Raw genomic sequence first — 16,989 nt, 5'->3', positions numbered from 1 at the left:
TAAGTATTAGATGACAATGGAAACAGGGAACACTGTGCACTGCCACAAAATTGATATTATCGGACACAAAGGGGATCCTTCATCCCTTTCTTACTTTTCCCTCCCATTCAAGGTTAATTGGAGTTCCAAGAAACAAATTACTGAATTTGCTTCTGTTGAGCTTAAGGTCATTTGAGGATTTGAACTGCATGTTCTTACTGCCAGCTAGATCCTGAAGGCCTTAACAATTGGCAGTCGTCACATGGGCTGTGACCCAGACAGATATTTCAAGCACTTTAAATCCAATAAGGCTCTGTTAAATGGGATCAATGTAAGTCAGCAAGGCGTAACTGCAATTTACATTTTTTTAAATAATCAGGGATTTTAGCTTCTGATACACTTATTGTTTGTGACGGAGGAAGCCTGTTGTAAATGCATTCTAAATGGTCTCTAAAAGACATGAGGAAGATGCTGTCTGTATTATTGTAGTTTAAACATTATGAAAAGGTGTTTATAGTTGCAGACTTCTAATATTCTCTGTCACAGAAGTTGTTATAGCATCAAATTGTCTAATGTAGCATAAAACATGTATCATACAGTAATGATGTTACTTATGTTCTTGCATTACGTTGTATTGCATTGCAAATAACTGCATTTATGTAATGTAGATAAAAAGTTAACTTTTCATAATTTGACTAGTAGAAGAATATGCATTAGAGTGCCTGCTTTGACTCTGTTTTGGATGCCTAAGATGTATATGTCCATTATTCAAGATGGCTTATTGAAAGATTATTATAACAGTCTCTTAAATTGGAAAAAGATAAGCCACTCTGTATGCCCTTTTATTCTAATCATCAGATTGATGAGGTGGGAATTTGTGTGTTTGCAGTGATGCTTTTTGGATTGTAGTCTTGTCAGATCCTCGGATAGGCAGGTGGTGCCTGGATTGCATCTGAACAAGAAAGGAACTTCCTCCAAGTGGAAAATATCCTGGTATGATTGACTGTTAGTTAAATAATAGTATTCGTTAAATAGCAGCTCTCTTTTTTGTCAAATTTTAAATGTACTGCCCTGTTGTATCAAGAGAAACAGCATGTGCTAGAGAAATTGAGAGGTACTGGGTAAGTGGGGATCATTAGTGTAAGCACACTGCAAGGTGTTTGAACCACACCTTAGTTTAAGGCTAGAATCATCTTAGCCGTTTCATAGGAACACTTCTGCTGGTTGCTAGGGGAAGAAGAACGGTGTATAGTCACTTCTCCAGAAATCTGGGCTGCTGCATTTGACGGTGGAGTGTGAACCGTGCGGTTGTATCTACAGTTAACTGTACCCTAACGTGATGAGATGCAAGCCTGACGACATATGAAAACAATTTTTACCTGTTAGTGACTATTCATGACATAATTAGCTTGGCTTTATAACTACCTCTCCCCTGCTTTATGATTTTGCTTTTTCTGACCTCATCCAGTTTATGCCCCTCACTGAATATTACCCCTCTAGAGTTAGCAGAATACCATATAAAGGCTAAAATAAAATCAGATTTTACAAGATGCAGTTTTTAAAATTAGCGTTCTTTTCAGTACTTCTGAATTTTCATATATGTAATCATTGGTTATTCAAAGTCGGAAGAGAACTGAATAACTTTAATTCAGCAGCAGTATAGTTCACACACGTAAAGATGATACAAAAGGGGGTAGAATATCAATCTCAGTCTTTTTTCCCGTGGTGCAGGACAAAGCGCTCCTTCCACTGCTTAACACAGTCTGGAGTTCCTTCTCCTTGTTATGGCTGAGTGCTCCTTTTGAAGACACGGTATTTTTAAAGGGTCAATGTTATTTGAGATGTCGACTGTATAAGATAATAGGGTATTTATCTTTGCATTTGTTTCCTTCAACTCTGTGCTTAAAAACCAACAGGCTGTCACTATTTTTGCATATACACAAAGAAACTATTTTGAGCTGCTATACAAAACTGCTGGAAGAGAATTTGAACAAACTCCAACAAATGCATAGCCTGTATCTTTTCAGTAAAGACAAACAGAAATAAAACCAAAGGAAAACAAATGGTGACTGAGTTCAGTTCTGTTTGTTTGAGTAGGAGAAGGGACAATAATAAATTCTTGGAGTATAATAAAGATTTTGAGAAAGGTCATAGGAAAGAAAACTGTTTTCAGCACAGTGTAATTACTTGCTTATTGAAACAAGTCCATTTTTAAGATAGCAAAAACTAAACAAATGCTGTTATGTTACTTGAAAAGACATTTTTTTCTTTCTCATGTGTTCTCATAACATTTATACTGTATTTGGTGTTAGTGTAGTACCGTTAGGTTGGTATAGTAAAATTGATAGTGGCCTTAAAGGGTGTGTGTGCTTTAATGTATCGAGGCAGTTGAACAGATGCTGAGAGCAGTATGGGATATTCTTGCCTGCCTGGACCACTGCTCCCTTTCACACCGCGCCATCTGGACGGGGCCGCGTGCGGGGTCAGCAGCCATCGCAGCGAGGGCAAGATTAACGCCTGAGCACTTCAAACTGGTCTCCATGTGTTCGGGAGAGAGCTGCAACGTGCGTTGCCGTTGTGTGCGACTCTCCCTATGGACAGGGAAAGAAGACAGAAGAGAAATCATGTTGCGTATAGAGCAATTAATAAATGTAATGATGGTCAATCTGTACTTGAGCCCATGCAGGCACGGGTTGACTTTTTTCCCCTGCAGCATGTTACAGTGGAGTGACTGGCAACCCGTCACCCTTAAACACTCTGTCACATAATATCTTGTTCTGTTAAATCAGATTTGAGTTTACCTGCTCGTTTGGGCTCAGCAAAAGCGTCTATATGCATTTTTCTGGAGGTTTTCAGGCATGCTCTTAGTGTCCTGTGTCGCAGGTTTATTTTTTAACCTGATTTTTTCCCAGCAACAAATACACCACGTGCAGATGCCCCCTAGCTTACTTGGTTTGATTTCTGTAGTACCTTCTAGTCTTTTTTCTTTAGAGAGAAGGAATTTGGCTTCATGAATAAGAGGTCCGTTAGAGAAAGGAGAGCTTATGATCTAGAAACGAGACTCTAGTCATGTGTGAAGATGTCCTGGATCATCTGTTTTCTGATCCAGGATGAGGAGCACGGGGTGGGTGGGACCAATGCTGGCAGAGGGATTGCGTTCAGCACAGCAAGCTATTGGGCAGTTTGTGAAGCTATGTTAAATTTCAGGTAAGCAATTTTTTTTCCTAAACAAACATTTTAATAACATTGCATGTAATGAGACAAATTAAAATGCATTCATGAAGGACAAATCTTAATATTTTAAAAAGTTTAGCAACTACCTTCAGCGGGACCACAGTATGTTTCCTCAGTTGTTTTGTGTCTTTTCATGAGCAGACTGTTAGGCACAGGCATGTCACACTAGTTTCAGGGCAGCCGCTTGAAAATTAGAGGTTTAAAGCCCCAAAGTGCTACTGTAGGTGAGAATGAATCAGGAGGAGGTGACGCAACCAAACAAATACCTGGGATAGCTTTCAGAGGAAAGACGAATATGCAAGAAAATGAAAGGTTGCAGCTAGTCGAGGAATAATCACAGATCTTCTGGGGAAAGTTGATCCCTGCGGAAATGAAAGGAACGATGAAATTAAGGTCTCTGAAATGCTTGCAGTATTAAATTTGTTAGAATAATAGTACTTCAACAGGAAAAAATAGTGTGTATGTCTTTTTCTCTATTTTCACAGGAATATTAAAGCATCTTTAGAAAGATTTAAGAGAAAAATAATCCAAACTAACTTACCAGAAAAGTATTTTGTGTATGGGTCAGAGTGACGAAATTACCTATATAAATACATAAATTGTAAAATTCATTAATGTAGACAAATATGTTCTAGTTGAGCCTGAAAAGAAGGGTAGTGGTGTTCTGCAGGAATGGAGATCAGTGGCCCACTAGCCCCAGTTACACCAGTGTGTGTCTATACGGTTCCTTAGTTAACAGAGAACAAGAAATAACTTCTATTTCTTCCTTTAGCAGTGGTGAAGCAATTTAGTTGAATGAGATTTATATTGCCCTCTTTTGGAGCAAAAGATTAATCTTTATCATAATCTCTGTGTGTGCTTCATAATGATATATGATTTTTATCTTCCTGGAAACTACTGGGGAAAAATGTTGTGATGGAGAAAAGGTTAGTGTTAGGATTATAGTTCTGGCATATTTGGTGTCTTTTAGGAAGGAAAACCAAACTTAAAGCATTAACATCCCTCTCAGCCTTGTTCATTGAGGCCTGCTAACTAAGTGGTGAACTGTAAGTGCAAGTGGTTAATTGGAAGTCAGTGAGCTTTTTGGCGCTGTTACCACATGGCAGTTGTGGAAATCCCTTTTTGAACCACCATCAACAGGTAATGCGAAAATGGGGTTTTAGAGCAAAGGCAGAAAAAATGGTGTCCAATGCACGTAAGAGAAAATAAGGCAGATTTTTAGCTTGTCTTCAAAGTTGTTGCCAGTGTTTTGAAACCTCTTTTATATTATAATCTATACTTTCATGGAAGGAAAACTATCTAATAAATTTCAGGTTAAATCACTGGTAGGGCTTTTGTTTCCTGTGTAAGCGAATGTCATCTGTTTGCACTTCTCTAGAATTAATGTTAGCATGAAATTCTCATGAGAGCTAAGTTTATTTAACTAATTACATAAACTGTTCAGTGCTGTGGAGACCCATTTACTCTTTTCTCCCCAGGGTTTTTAATGAGAGGAAATTTCTGAATTAATGTGTTCACCTTTATTAATGGTTTTGTAAAGTTTTTGTGTTGCTGACCTACAGTGTTAGTAGGAGTAACTACTGACTCAGAATTTTTAATAAACTTTTAATGGGATTTTTGGAGATGCAGAAGGTTGGCTAGGGAAACCTGAGCCCATAAAACATATTTATCTTGCAGAAAAAACCCAAATCAAACAACACCCCCTCCCATGTTCTCTTTTCTCTTGTGCATTACTTAATGTCTTGATTTCCTTCATAATATCACTGTACCGTAAAATCTGCCTTGAAAAGCTCAAGAGAAACAAAAGCCCAGCCAAATAAAAAAAAAGTCTGGGTTTGTAAACTTTGAGAAATAGCTTATCTCAACAGAAATTAACATAAGACCGCTATTAAAGAAATAAAATTGCTTTAGGGATATCAGTGCTAATTTCATAAAGACTAATATTCAAATTGATATGAAATGAGAGGAAGTTCAGAAATGTTGGTGTGATGCTAAGAAAAAAAAAAACTGTTTTCATTCCAGTCTTGACTGTCCTGCCTTTCTTTTCAGGCAGATTTGTCAGTCAGGAGGAAGATCTGTGGAAATGCTGTCGATAAAGAGTTGATATTAATTTTCACCTATTCTTTTGAGACGAGCATTTTTTAGGCATTTCTCTGGACAGGTACTGGCTTGTTGGAAGATGTGGCTTGCTGCGGATAAGAAAAAAATTCTGGTTATTCTTGATTTTTACTTATCTTTTAGGAACAGAATTGTATTAAACATTGTACATATATTTAACAAAGGCCTGCCCTTGTTTTAAAACGTTCAATACAAAAATCTGTGGGAGTTTAATTAAAAATAGGTGAAATATGAGAAAACAGTATACTAACTAATACAATAAGCTCCAGTTTAAAAATAAATACCCTGTTTTTCCTTAAACTATAAATTGATATCTCTAATAGAAGTTTAGTAATGAAGCTTAGTAAAACAATTTATTATTTTAATATTTTTTCCATTGTTACATGGGTGAGGGAATAATTGCATGCTTGTTAGAACTGTGAACAACTAGAAGATGCTATCAAAATAAGACAACTCCAGATAATTTTTTATATGCTTTTTAGATGCTTAAGGGAGTTATATATAGTAATTGGATGTTAAATATTTTATATTCTTTTGCAGCATGTGAAATGTTGATTTAAACTTGGCTTAGAATGAAACCAGCTTAAAAAAGCTTTATAAGTACAGATGAATGACATTATACAGATCATGAACTTAAAATAATGATTTCCAGATTCTGTGCTGTTTCAAGTTTTTTATTTGCTTTTAATTTCTTCTGTATTGAGATAGAAGTAGATGACATTCACAGACGATAATAAATAGGACAGATTCCCAAACATCAGGTTCCTAATCATCATCATCTAGGACAAAGAAAAAATGCAAAGGGCCGTGTATAAAGGGTCATTTATTCCTTTCCCTCTCTTGAGCTAAGAAGATAGCACTGTCTGCTGTCCACGTACCCCGTTCTTTGTGTCCTGTAGCAAAGGAGGAAGGCCCTTTGGAGAAGAGGAAGATCTGAGTTGATGGTGACTCCATTAAAAAAAAAAAAAAAAGGGGGGGAATGAAGAGCATCTGTGAAATCAGGGTTTTGGGTCTTTCCATCTTCTTGCTTTACCTTTGCCTTCTGTTCCTGTTCGCTGCATACGTCTATGTTGGAAGTGGGATGATTCCAGAGTGTCTAGAATAACAAGCTTGAGTAGGAAAATGGGCAATATTACCGAACCAGGTGTAGTTCAGAGGTGAAAATATTGGGTGTTGATATGAGTGTTAAGACATTAGGTATAGGAAAATTGAACTGTCTGCAAAAATTTGGAAGAGTGAAATACCCCAGATAAACAGACAGTATCATTAGTGTGAAGTAGTGTAATTTGATTTTGGGACTAGCGGTAGGGAGACCAGTAACATTTCTCCCTCTTTAATGAGATGAAATTCATTTCTCAATTCAGACATCTTTATTTGGGAAAATGCATAAGGGTGCTTGCACATGACCTAGGTATTTGAGCTCCTCTTACCGTTCTTACAGAGGCAGTCAATAGAGAGAGTGTTTTTGTTGCTCTCTTGGCTTCTACTGAGCTCTCATGAAGGACACCAAACTCATGTTCATGTAGTTATACAAATTCAGGTGTTTAAATATTGAATGGAACCCCATCCAGTACATCGCTTCAGACAAGTCTCATATTTAATCTGTCTTGTTTCTCTTCTCCATAAAGAGAGAATTATGATAGTTATTCTTTTTCGTAGAGGTCTTTGAGATTCAGCAATAAAAAACTCTAAAACTCCCTGAAAATAATAAGGTATATACAGAGAGAACTTAGGATGAATATATGGAAAGCTCTGGTTTGTGGTAAATCTGTTCAGCTTTGTTATATTCTGCTAGGGCATATACAGACGAAACTTACTCTGGAGGGTTTAAAAAAGGGATCGAAAAAAATCATAAGGAAACCTTCACGATAAGGGGGCTGTATAATGAATTGGAATTCATTTTGTAATATTAGTGAGTGTGTAAAGAACTCTGATGGTATAAAAATTATGAAATACAGCTATATATTTTTAATGCTAGAGGAATGTTTTTAGTGTAAATTACAGCACCTTTTGGGGGGAGGTGAAAGGGCAAAAGGCTGGTTTTAGGAGCAGCTGCTGATCAGAGTTTTTGCCAGTTGTTCAGATACTTGAACATCCTTGAAAACTCAGCTTGCCTTTTATAATAGCCATGGTCTACTGTTTTTTAGAGAAGTTGTACATTATGTTCAGCATCTTCCATATTTGTTACTGCACATCTGCTTTCTCCTTGATTTTTAAATCTGATTTGCCAAGGCAAGGTCATACTTTTTACACGCAGTTTAACAGTCTGTATTTACAGTCACCCACAGAAAGTGTTCTGGAATGATACTCCTAAAACTGCAGGAAAAGCATAGGAAGAAAAGCAAAAATTCTTTAGTTACCTCTTTCTCTACTCTTCTTATATTAAAGCAATAACTGCTGGATAAGTGCCTTCTAATTTTAAACAAAAGGCAGTTATGTAAATTGTTATGGAAAGGAAGAAAAAGGGAAGTGAGGATGGTGAGGGAATGCACCTAATGTGATTTTTTTTTTTAATGGACTGGTCTAAGCTAATTCCAGTTTTGGATGTTCTGTGCTTTCGGAATTTGCATGGAAATTCAAAATACATATAATGAACTGTGCACTTGGTGATGTCTGTAAGGTTTGGAAAGCACCACCCATTTGTGCTCCAAACCAGCCTCCAGAGTATCACCATTCAGTGCAGCAGGATGCCGCACCTGGTCCGACATGCCATTACACATAAGGCACATGTGCATTTAGTGAGGTGTTAAGTGATATCTAACCCTCTTCGTTTTCTTCCTCCTCCCTTGACTCCTGCTCCGGCTTTTCTTCTGTGGTGCTAACACCTGATTTGTTTCTGGTGCAGTCCTATAGCTTCTCTCCAGACCCTTCATCTCTTGTGCCAGATGTAGCTGGTGGCTTTCAGGCCAGCTGCACCTGGCATAGACGCTTCCACCCTGGAAATGACCGGCCGCAGGGTGCAGCCGCCTGCCTGGTGTGGGCACGGCCTTCGGATGCAGCGGCCCTTGTGCCCGGGCACCCGAGGGACTCTCCGCATGTGGTTGGACATAGGAGCATCTGCCCGAGCGTCTGGATGTTGCTGTGCTTCTGCTTAGCCTGTCCCATTCTCTTGTGGCTGCTCCTGTGGGCTTAACTTGAGGCAGATGAGTAAACTCGTGTCTTCAGCGTTACTTACGCTGTGTGCACAGTTCAGACGTACTGCTATTTTTCTGAATTAGGGACTGTATGATGTTGGAATGAAGCTTTGACCTGTTTATACTATCTGTAAATCTATGATCATACTATCCATTTAGCCAGAGTAAAATGTGTAAGACTGATGAGCTGTGAGTGGTCACAGTCTTGTGAGCTGCTACAGTTTCTGAAAGCAATCCTAAATGCATGACTAAGAGTAGTTTTTTCTGCTTATTTGAGGATGGGAGGGAAGAAGCTCAGTGTGGCCGAATCTTCAGATTTATCAAAAATCTGAATCAGTGTATTTCCTACGGGGACAGAGAGCGTAGCCTTCATTATGGATGTCTTTGCTACTACTAATAAGCTCAGGCTGTAGAGGGACTTCAGCGAAAGAGAAACGTGGAACACAGTTGAAGACACCTCGTAAGACTTCAGAAACTGAGAGACTAGAGCTATATCATTGTAACCACCTAATTTACTGCGTGACACAGAGCAAAGGAAATTTCTTTTTAATTCCCTGATACGGTTTTTCAGGCATCCATCTGTGTGGTTTCTGTTTCCTGGGAAATGTGATATCCTAGCCTGCTTGGTGACCCCTAATACACAAATTAGTAGGGAATAATTTTGTTACTATTTGTTTGGCTACAATGACTAATTCTGTTCAGTGTAAAAAGGGTTACCAGCAAACTTTATTCTTGCAGGCTGGACTCTACAGTAAAATAGAGCTAAGGAAGATGTCGTGTCTTTGAATCTCTGTCTCCCGTCAGGTTATGCTTTGTGGTTCAAGGATGGTTCTGCCCATGAGAAGACTTTGCATTCTGCATTACATAAGCAGTTACGTGATTGCCGAAACGCTTTTGTTTCCTTTCTGCGCCTGACAACATACTTCTCACCCCAGTCTGAACTGAGCCCCTGTAATTCAGAGGCTTATTTTGACTTTATTTCATCTTCTACCTCCTGCTATATGTATTTTGAAAAGATTTTAGCCCCGCTTCTGATGAATTTGTAAGGTTTTCTTTAAACTGTTCTTTGAGTTGTGTACAGTGGAGAAAAGGGCGGTAGTGCTTTAATGGCAAGGAAACAATAACAGAGATTTTTTACTCCCCAGTGGGTTATGTGTTATCTCGCTTTTAAGATGGTAAATAAATGTGAAGGCCAGATGTATTTCTAGTAGGCCAGTACAAAAGTTTGCAACACGGTGATGACTGTTACTATTGCTATCTGGTAGTTAAGGTCAGAAGTTTAAAAAATACAGTATGTATACTTTAAAGCTGAATAACTCTGTGAGTGTTGATTCAGACAGCTGTAGGTTTTGAATTAGAGGAAATCTGTAATCTTCATTTCATGCTTTTTTTTCTGATCTTGAGGCATTAAATCATAATGCATTGCTTAATCTGTTGGATATATTTAATGATCAGGGTTAAGTTTACATTTTGGAGTTTAACTTCACACTGATATGAAGTGGCAAATAATTAATACTTTAAATCATGCGTTCAAAAATAGAACTTGTTTTTTCCATACTCTTAGAACTAGTCTGTGTTGTAGCCTGTTTTTTTGAGGAAACAAAATCTCTTGGGTCACTCTATCTCTACCCTGTTAGCTTTTGAACATGTCGGACAATTTTGTAAAGAATTGAGGAGAAAATGGAGCACTCAGACTACACTTACATGTATTCTGCAAATTGGAGTCTGGCTTAGAGGGTAGGAGGAACATGATGGGAGAAGGGACTCGAATCAGTGCTCCTGGTGAAAGGGATTTTGATTACATTCAGCGCCGCAGGTATTTCGGGAGGTGGCCAGCAGCTGGCCCGCAGCGTGCCCGCGGCTTCCCGTGCTGCAGCATGTTGCGTGGGCAGCGGGAAAAGCTGGGTGTCCGGTGAGAGCGGAGAGGGGCCAGACGGTGGTCTAAGCTTTTCATACAATCATTTAAGTAAGCTCAGTTAAAAGAAGAAATGCAGAGTGAGAAAGAGATGTGTAGCAAAACAAATTCCTAGTGGCTCCTGTTTTTTTCCTAAAAACAAAAAAACAAAAAAAAAGAAGGTAGAGTGGTTGCTGTGTTCACTAAGGCATTATATGGATGAATTGCATGGTGTGAGAAACAATTTTATGAGGTATATTAAATCACCCATCGATATTTCTGAAATGTTGTTGTCATAATTGTGGGGGAGTATTTATCTCTTTAGTTTTATGGCGCTGTTATTAATGTTACAGAGAAAAATAAAATTTGTATCCTGTGTGTTGGACTAATACCAAGATTTGGAATTGGCTGTTATAGCAGTGATTTATGCTCCTACTGATTTACTTCTCCCTAATTATGTTCATGGGCATTTCTTTACACAGTTAAATAATTCCTCGTAATAACTTTTATTTCCTCCATGATTGCAATGCTGTACCCTGTTGGCAGTGTGGTGCTGCTAAGGTACACGTTAATAATTATAAATTTCCAATTGTTACCTATTTTTTGATCAAGTTCAAAAAAGCTGACTGCGTTGGATACTATGTAATATTTTTAAAATATATCTCTTTGTACAGGAATACAAAATAAAGAAATAAAAAAGATGTTCAGTGGTCTACTGCAGAATAAAAAATTGTTTTCCTGTATTACCTCTGATGATTATTTAAAGATCATCAGACTCAACTGGCTTTAAAGTATGACATATTCAAATAAACTGTCTCATATTAAGAAAGGTATAAAGTAAAATTCAAGACTACTGTTTAGAAGTTGTGAGGCAATTTCTGCCTGGCCTATTCTGAAATCCTGTTAAAGTTAAATGATACACTTTTTTAGTAACCAGTTAAGAGTTCATGAATATTCTTTAGAATTATTCTTGAGAAGAAAATGCTTTAAACCTTCAGGAAAAAGTCAGTACTAAAATTATTTTAATTTACTAATATGATTTTAATTAGAGAAATTGAAAGGTTTCTTTAATTGCTTTAGTGCAATTAAAAAGAAATTTTCAATTAAGTCTTCCAAATGCCAACACCGTGAATTTGTCATTTTGGGATGTATTGGTGCTGCAATGTCTTTAAACAGATTATTATTCTCGAATAGTCCATGCATATTGAATTGTCAGTGTTCAAAAAAAACCCCTAATCTAGGTGTCTCATAATTGCATTAAGAAGTTTTCTTTTAAAATGGCATTAAAAACTGTTTATATTATACAATTTTATTTCCTTTTTTGGAGAATTGTAACAAAACTTGTCATCCTTGCTTCCAAAGCTGGTTTCTTCAGGATAGTTTTTTCGATGCCATTATCTCCCTCTTGTTATCCCTTAAGATCTCTTTTTGTACTTGTTTTCCCCATCATAGTCTTTATTTTTCCAAGAATACAAGTCCTAACAGTGTTTGTTTTCTGTGATGAATATCTCTTCCCAAGTTTGGGCATGTGTTTGCAAAATATGTTAAATATACGCTCTTGCCTATTTCAGATTGTCATTCAACAACATATCTGGGAAACCATCTTCACACCATTAAAAAACCAACAACAAGCCCCATTGAGCCTTGGTCTTTTTGGATGTGCAGGTACTCATGCCTTCAACTAATTACTTGTGCAGTATTGAGTTTGTAACTTGTTTCCTTCTCTCCTCCATCACATTGGTTAGACGCTAGCCCCGTATTTGTTGAATGAATTACCATTTTGATGGAAAACTGGTCGGGTCAAGGATCGGTTAATACCTGATAACCTGACGTAGTTAAGGGACTGTAATGGGAGTTGGCCTGTGGCTGTGGTCAGACCCTCCTTGCCAAGACAGTGACCCACCTCACTCCAGGCAGGGCGCTTTCCTGCAGCCTCCTTGGGACTTGGCATTTCTAAATAAATGCAAATGCGCACTGAAGTCCAGGATCCTGTACAGCACAGGTACACTATACAACAGATCTGGGCACGCAGTAAAGCTTAACACGTTTTGCCTTGGATCTGGTGCATGTATCTACATCAACCATATCTTCTGTGCTCATCTGCAGTGCTTACAAACCTTGCCATGTTCTGGCTTGGGTGAACGACTCCAGTGCCGCTGTAGAAATTGCATAATGTCTTATGACAGGGAGGCTGAAGCAACTATTTGAAAATAAAGAATAGTGAAGTATTTTTTGCAGCAAATAGGTGAACGCGTTCTGTACAGATTTATAGCTCTTATTTCTGTTGCTATAAACATAACTCACATTTTTCTCTAAATTCCAGGTTGTGAGCAATGCCTTTGGTGAAAAGGAACATTGAACCGAGGCACCTCTGCCGAGCAGCCCTGCCCGAGGGAATTACCAGCGAGCTGGAATGTGTAACTAATAGTACCCTTGCTGCTATCATACGCCAGCTAAGCAGCTTAAGTAAGTGCCTGCAACTTCCGGCAAATGCTAGTTTATTAATGAAAAACTGAATAAATGAAAGGCTTTAAGGTGGCTGTTTTTTAACAGACAAAATATGATACAGGACACTGCCACTTATGTAATATGCTAATTAATGCTACTTCATTGTTTTTATGCTCTTCTATATTTAGTAGTTTAAACAAGCAGAGATTCTCTAAGATTTACAAGGGTTGAAACTGTGGCATAGAAAACTTCAGTGATTTTTCTAAGGTGGGAGTAATTGGTGCAGGAAACAAGACTAGCACTTGAGTTGTGGGTTCTTGCCTTTCAGTACGAGATGATGCATCAGATGACACATTTAGCTGAAATAATTTCAGTTTGTCTTAAGATGTTATTGTTTCTTGGTCCTTTTCTTCGTGTATGTGTGACCCATTGTCCCGATCCAATATCGGCAGGGTTTCGTTACGATCCCAAGGACGAGATTAAGACCCTAAAACCGGTCAAATGTCGTACAACCTTTTAACTTTATTTTCAACGGAGTGGGGAGAAAAGGTGGGGAAAGGCGAAGGGGAGAGGGGAGCAAGGGTGAGGGGAAAAGATAGAGAAAGTTGGAAAAGGAGAGAGGAAGCTAGCTACCACCACTCCGAGGCCAATGATGTTCCGCTGACTCCGTTCGAATCACAGCTCAAGCTGGGTGCCTGGGACGAGGGACGAGGGCAAGGGGCAAGGGCCGAGAGAGCGAAACAAAGAAATCCCTCGGCAATTACAGCTTTTTCAAATTGAGTTTCCCACCCCTCACGTGGTAGTTCAGACCAATAGTAATATTTGGGTCTGGGGTCTCCTGCTTCTTATTGGGTCTCATCACTGTCCCTAGGTAGGCCGTTTCTGCTGACAGGTGTGTCTCCGTTCTTGGGTCCAGCCATTACCTCTCAAGGTCTGACAAAGAGGTGGTAACTCCAGCAATTAGCACTGTTTCAGCAGTGCACAGGAATGCAAATTGCTGGTAACTCCCTTATCATTCCCACCTGCACCAGCTCTGGGCCCTTTCTCACTGAACTAGGGAGTGCAGCCTAAGGCTTCAGCAAATTTAGCCACTCATGCCAAGCAGGTTTTATAGAAGTTGTGCTAAAAACGGACAATAATTTACAGTCCAGATCCCAAAGTCTCTGCCCGACTGTGGTCTCGTTCAGCGCAGGCTCGGTGTGTCCTGGGTGGTCGCAGGGAGACCATCTCGGGGGTCGCAGCAGCCCAGTCCTGTTTCCGCCAGGGACAGATGGCTTGTTCGGGGTTGTGGCCTGCCTGCTCCCCATGCACCAAGAAATGTTTAAGGCAAAAAAAAAATTCATTCATCTGTCTGCCACACCCATTAATATGAATGAAATTAAGCACATACATAAAAGTGAATTTAGTAGGGAAATTGAATTTTCCATAAAAGTAACTTGAACTTAATGAACACTAAGGTATTAAAAATTACTTATTGGAGGCTAGTCTTGAATAGTGTGGTATATTTCTGTGCTTTTGTTAAGTGAAAAAAATATGTAATATACTTTGCAGGTTTTTTCATAGGGTTATTACTGTGGCCTTTGATAGAAAAAGGTGGGTTTTTTGGAAGTGTCCTAATGCTAGGGCAATATCATTGGTTCTGTGGGAAGGACTGGATATCTGAACCAGTTTGGTTCTTTTATTGACATCAGAGGAGATGTCAAAACTGCCTAGTGTTCAAGGGTTTGGTTTTTCCTCTATTTTTGGGAAACAAATGTGTGACTGCTCTGTCTGCCAGTGGCCAGTTTCAGCCATGTTTAAAAGAGGGATAAAAGAGGGATAAAAATATCTCAAAGATAACTATTTATTTTAAATTTTGAGAAAAATGACAGTAAATAGAGTGGCAGAGATTAAATTAATATTCCTGCTGAAGAAAAGATAGGCATAACTGAGCTGTTAACACAGTGGTTGGCAGTAGCCAGCTAGCCAAAGAGCGTACCTGTTCAGGCTGTTAAGTCAGCGCAGAGTAGTTCTTGGCTAACAGACAAATAGAACACAAAATTGCCTGGGAAAATCTGCTTTATCCTTTCATCTTCCCACAAAACAACTTGACACATGAACTTTGCAGTACCATGCCACTTGCTTATAGGGTGAAAGAACAGGGCATTTCTGAGTATGAGATTCTTCAGTACGTATCTCTCAGTTTGAGGAATAGCCTCAGTGTTGGTTGTTTTTTGGATATTTGGTTAGGGTGTGCATCAGTAAAGCTGTTGCTGTCTTCCTGTTGTGTAAAGAATCTCCTTTGAGACTCTATGCTCTGTTGTTTTTTGCCTATATTAAGGCTGTTAGAAATACTAGTTGTCAGTTTACAAATGACTCCTTAAACCCAGACTGTCTTTGGTTTTGCATTGTTCAAAGTTCATATTTGATGACTGTTTTTAAAATTTGTGTATGCTGGGCAAGCAAAGTTTTCCAGGATAATTTTTGTGTTGTTGGGTTATTCCTCTTAATAAGAGGGAGAGACTTTCCAAAATGCAAAATACGTATATGTATTTATTTAGCTGAGAATCAGTGTGTTGTTGGTATGCAAGCTACAGCAATATTCATGTCTAGTTTAGATGAGACTCTGTTTTGAAGCTCAGCAGCCCAGTTCTGTGGTGCAGTTCAGGAACCTCTAGGACCATCACCAGCAACATGGTTCACCTGAAAAGACATTGCACAGGGCCAGCTCCTGTTGTGGCTCTCTATTTTTGGAAATAATGAGGTTCTGGTGGATCCAGTATGGTGGCAGCTTCAGCATCAGTGATACTGTTGACATCAGTGGCCTTTGGCACTCCAGTGCTCCTTACAAAACAGCCTCAGTGGTACACATTTCGGTAGATTGAACAACTAGCAGTCGAGAAACAGGTGTGGGGTGCCTGCGAGAAGAATATTTCTCAGTGGATAAGAAGAGAGATTTCTTCAGAGAGCATTGAACAATCAGCTGTCGTTGTCTGTGCTGATAGCCGCTCTGTGGCCGTGTGTCCCACGATGTAAGTTGTTCTGTTTCTTCCTTTAGATTCCTTCTAGTTCTTGTGTATGAATAATAATGAAAGGTGGTTTACTTTTGCATTTCTCCATATTATATTTGATTTTATAAATCATTATAGTGCCCTACTAGCGATATCTTTTCCAAGCTGGAGTGTCCTGATCTATTAAAACTTTTTTTGGGGGTACAACCATTTTGTATTTTTGATCTTTGTTGTTTCTACATTGGATCTTTAAGTTAGAGGGCTTTTTATTTTTTTTGAGATGGAGTCTTGAGGACTTCACACCATAATCAAAATATAGCATCACAGTGACATTTTCTATCATTAGTTCCCTAGGAATTTATAAAATTTTGATTTTTGATTACTGCTAGATACTGAGTTGACACTTTCAGAGATGTTTCTAGGTGATTCTCAGATCTTTCTTCAGTAGCTAATTTAGAATCTAAAGATATTTACAGTTCATGTGTATGACTGTGTCATTGAATTTCAGTTGCCATTTTATCAGCCCGTTGCTCAGTACTGACATCCTGCTTCAAGTTTCAAGAAGTTGTGAGAAGCATGGCTAATATCTCCTGCTTATATTCAGCCAAGAATATCTGATAAAACCTCTTTTTGATATTATACTGCGTTTACCAAAGTATGGATAATACACCTTTGACCTTTTTTGACCTGTTAAATCTTGCTGGGAATGCCTAGCTCTCCTTTCTCCAGGTTGGGTGTTGGGGCAAATATGTGCACTACTTTGCATATTCAGATCCTCTTATGACTGTTGCTGAGGAACTGGCTACTTACCCAATTTATGTCCTACTATTTTCCTGTAGTAGATTTCGCAGGTCATCAGAAGTCTCTTTAGACAGCCCTAGTGTATTGTGTTAGTGCCAAGTTAAAGATCTGTGCAAATAAATGATGTGTCCTTTGTTTTAACATTTGTATACATGGTTTTTAACATATGAGTGAAGTCTGCCAGCAGACTTGTCCATAGTCTATCAGTAAAAACTGTCATGTTTGCACAGCTTTTGCAGACGGCCCTTGTTTTGCCTGTGTTTCAAGCCAACTGGAAGCAAGGAAGTGGTGATAGAGAAATGCTGTGCTTCAGCTAATGTAGTATGTCCTGCTGAGAGCATCAGAGCTGGCTGGTGTTCCCACAGCTTGAAGCACAGAGAGAGCAAGAACA

At 38.7% G+C, this 16,989-nt stretch overlaps 1 protein-coding gene across 2 annotated transcripts in view; it reads left to right on the top strand.

The window, feature by feature from the left end:
- Positions 1-16,989, top strand: part of WASF3 (WASP family member 3) — a 78,903-nt gene that overhangs the window by 37,443 nt on the left and 24,471 nt on the right. For both annotated transcript variants that reach the window (XM_026108816.2, XM_026108814.2), the window contains exons 3-4: positions 11,931-12,024; positions 12,683-12,825. In XM_026108816.2, coding sequence (XP_025964601.1) covers positions 12,693-12,825 — 133 coding nt within the window. In that variant the 5' untranslated portion in view covers positions 11,931-12,024; positions 12,683-12,692. The remainder of the gene's footprint in view (positions 1-11,930; positions 12,025-12,682; positions 12,826-16,989) is intronic.

The sequence above is a fragment of the Dromaius novaehollandiae genome, chromosome 1 (genome assembly GCF_036370855.1).
Source record: "Dromaius novaehollandiae isolate bDroNov1 chromosome 1, bDroNov1.hap1, whole genome shotgun sequence".
NCBI classification, from domain to species: Eukaryota; Metazoa; Chordata; class Aves; order Casuariiformes; family Dromaiidae; genus Dromaius; species Dromaius novaehollandiae.
The sequence above is the reverse complement of the archived record's forward strand: the minus strand, read 5'-3'. Positions and strand labels throughout refer to the sequence as shown.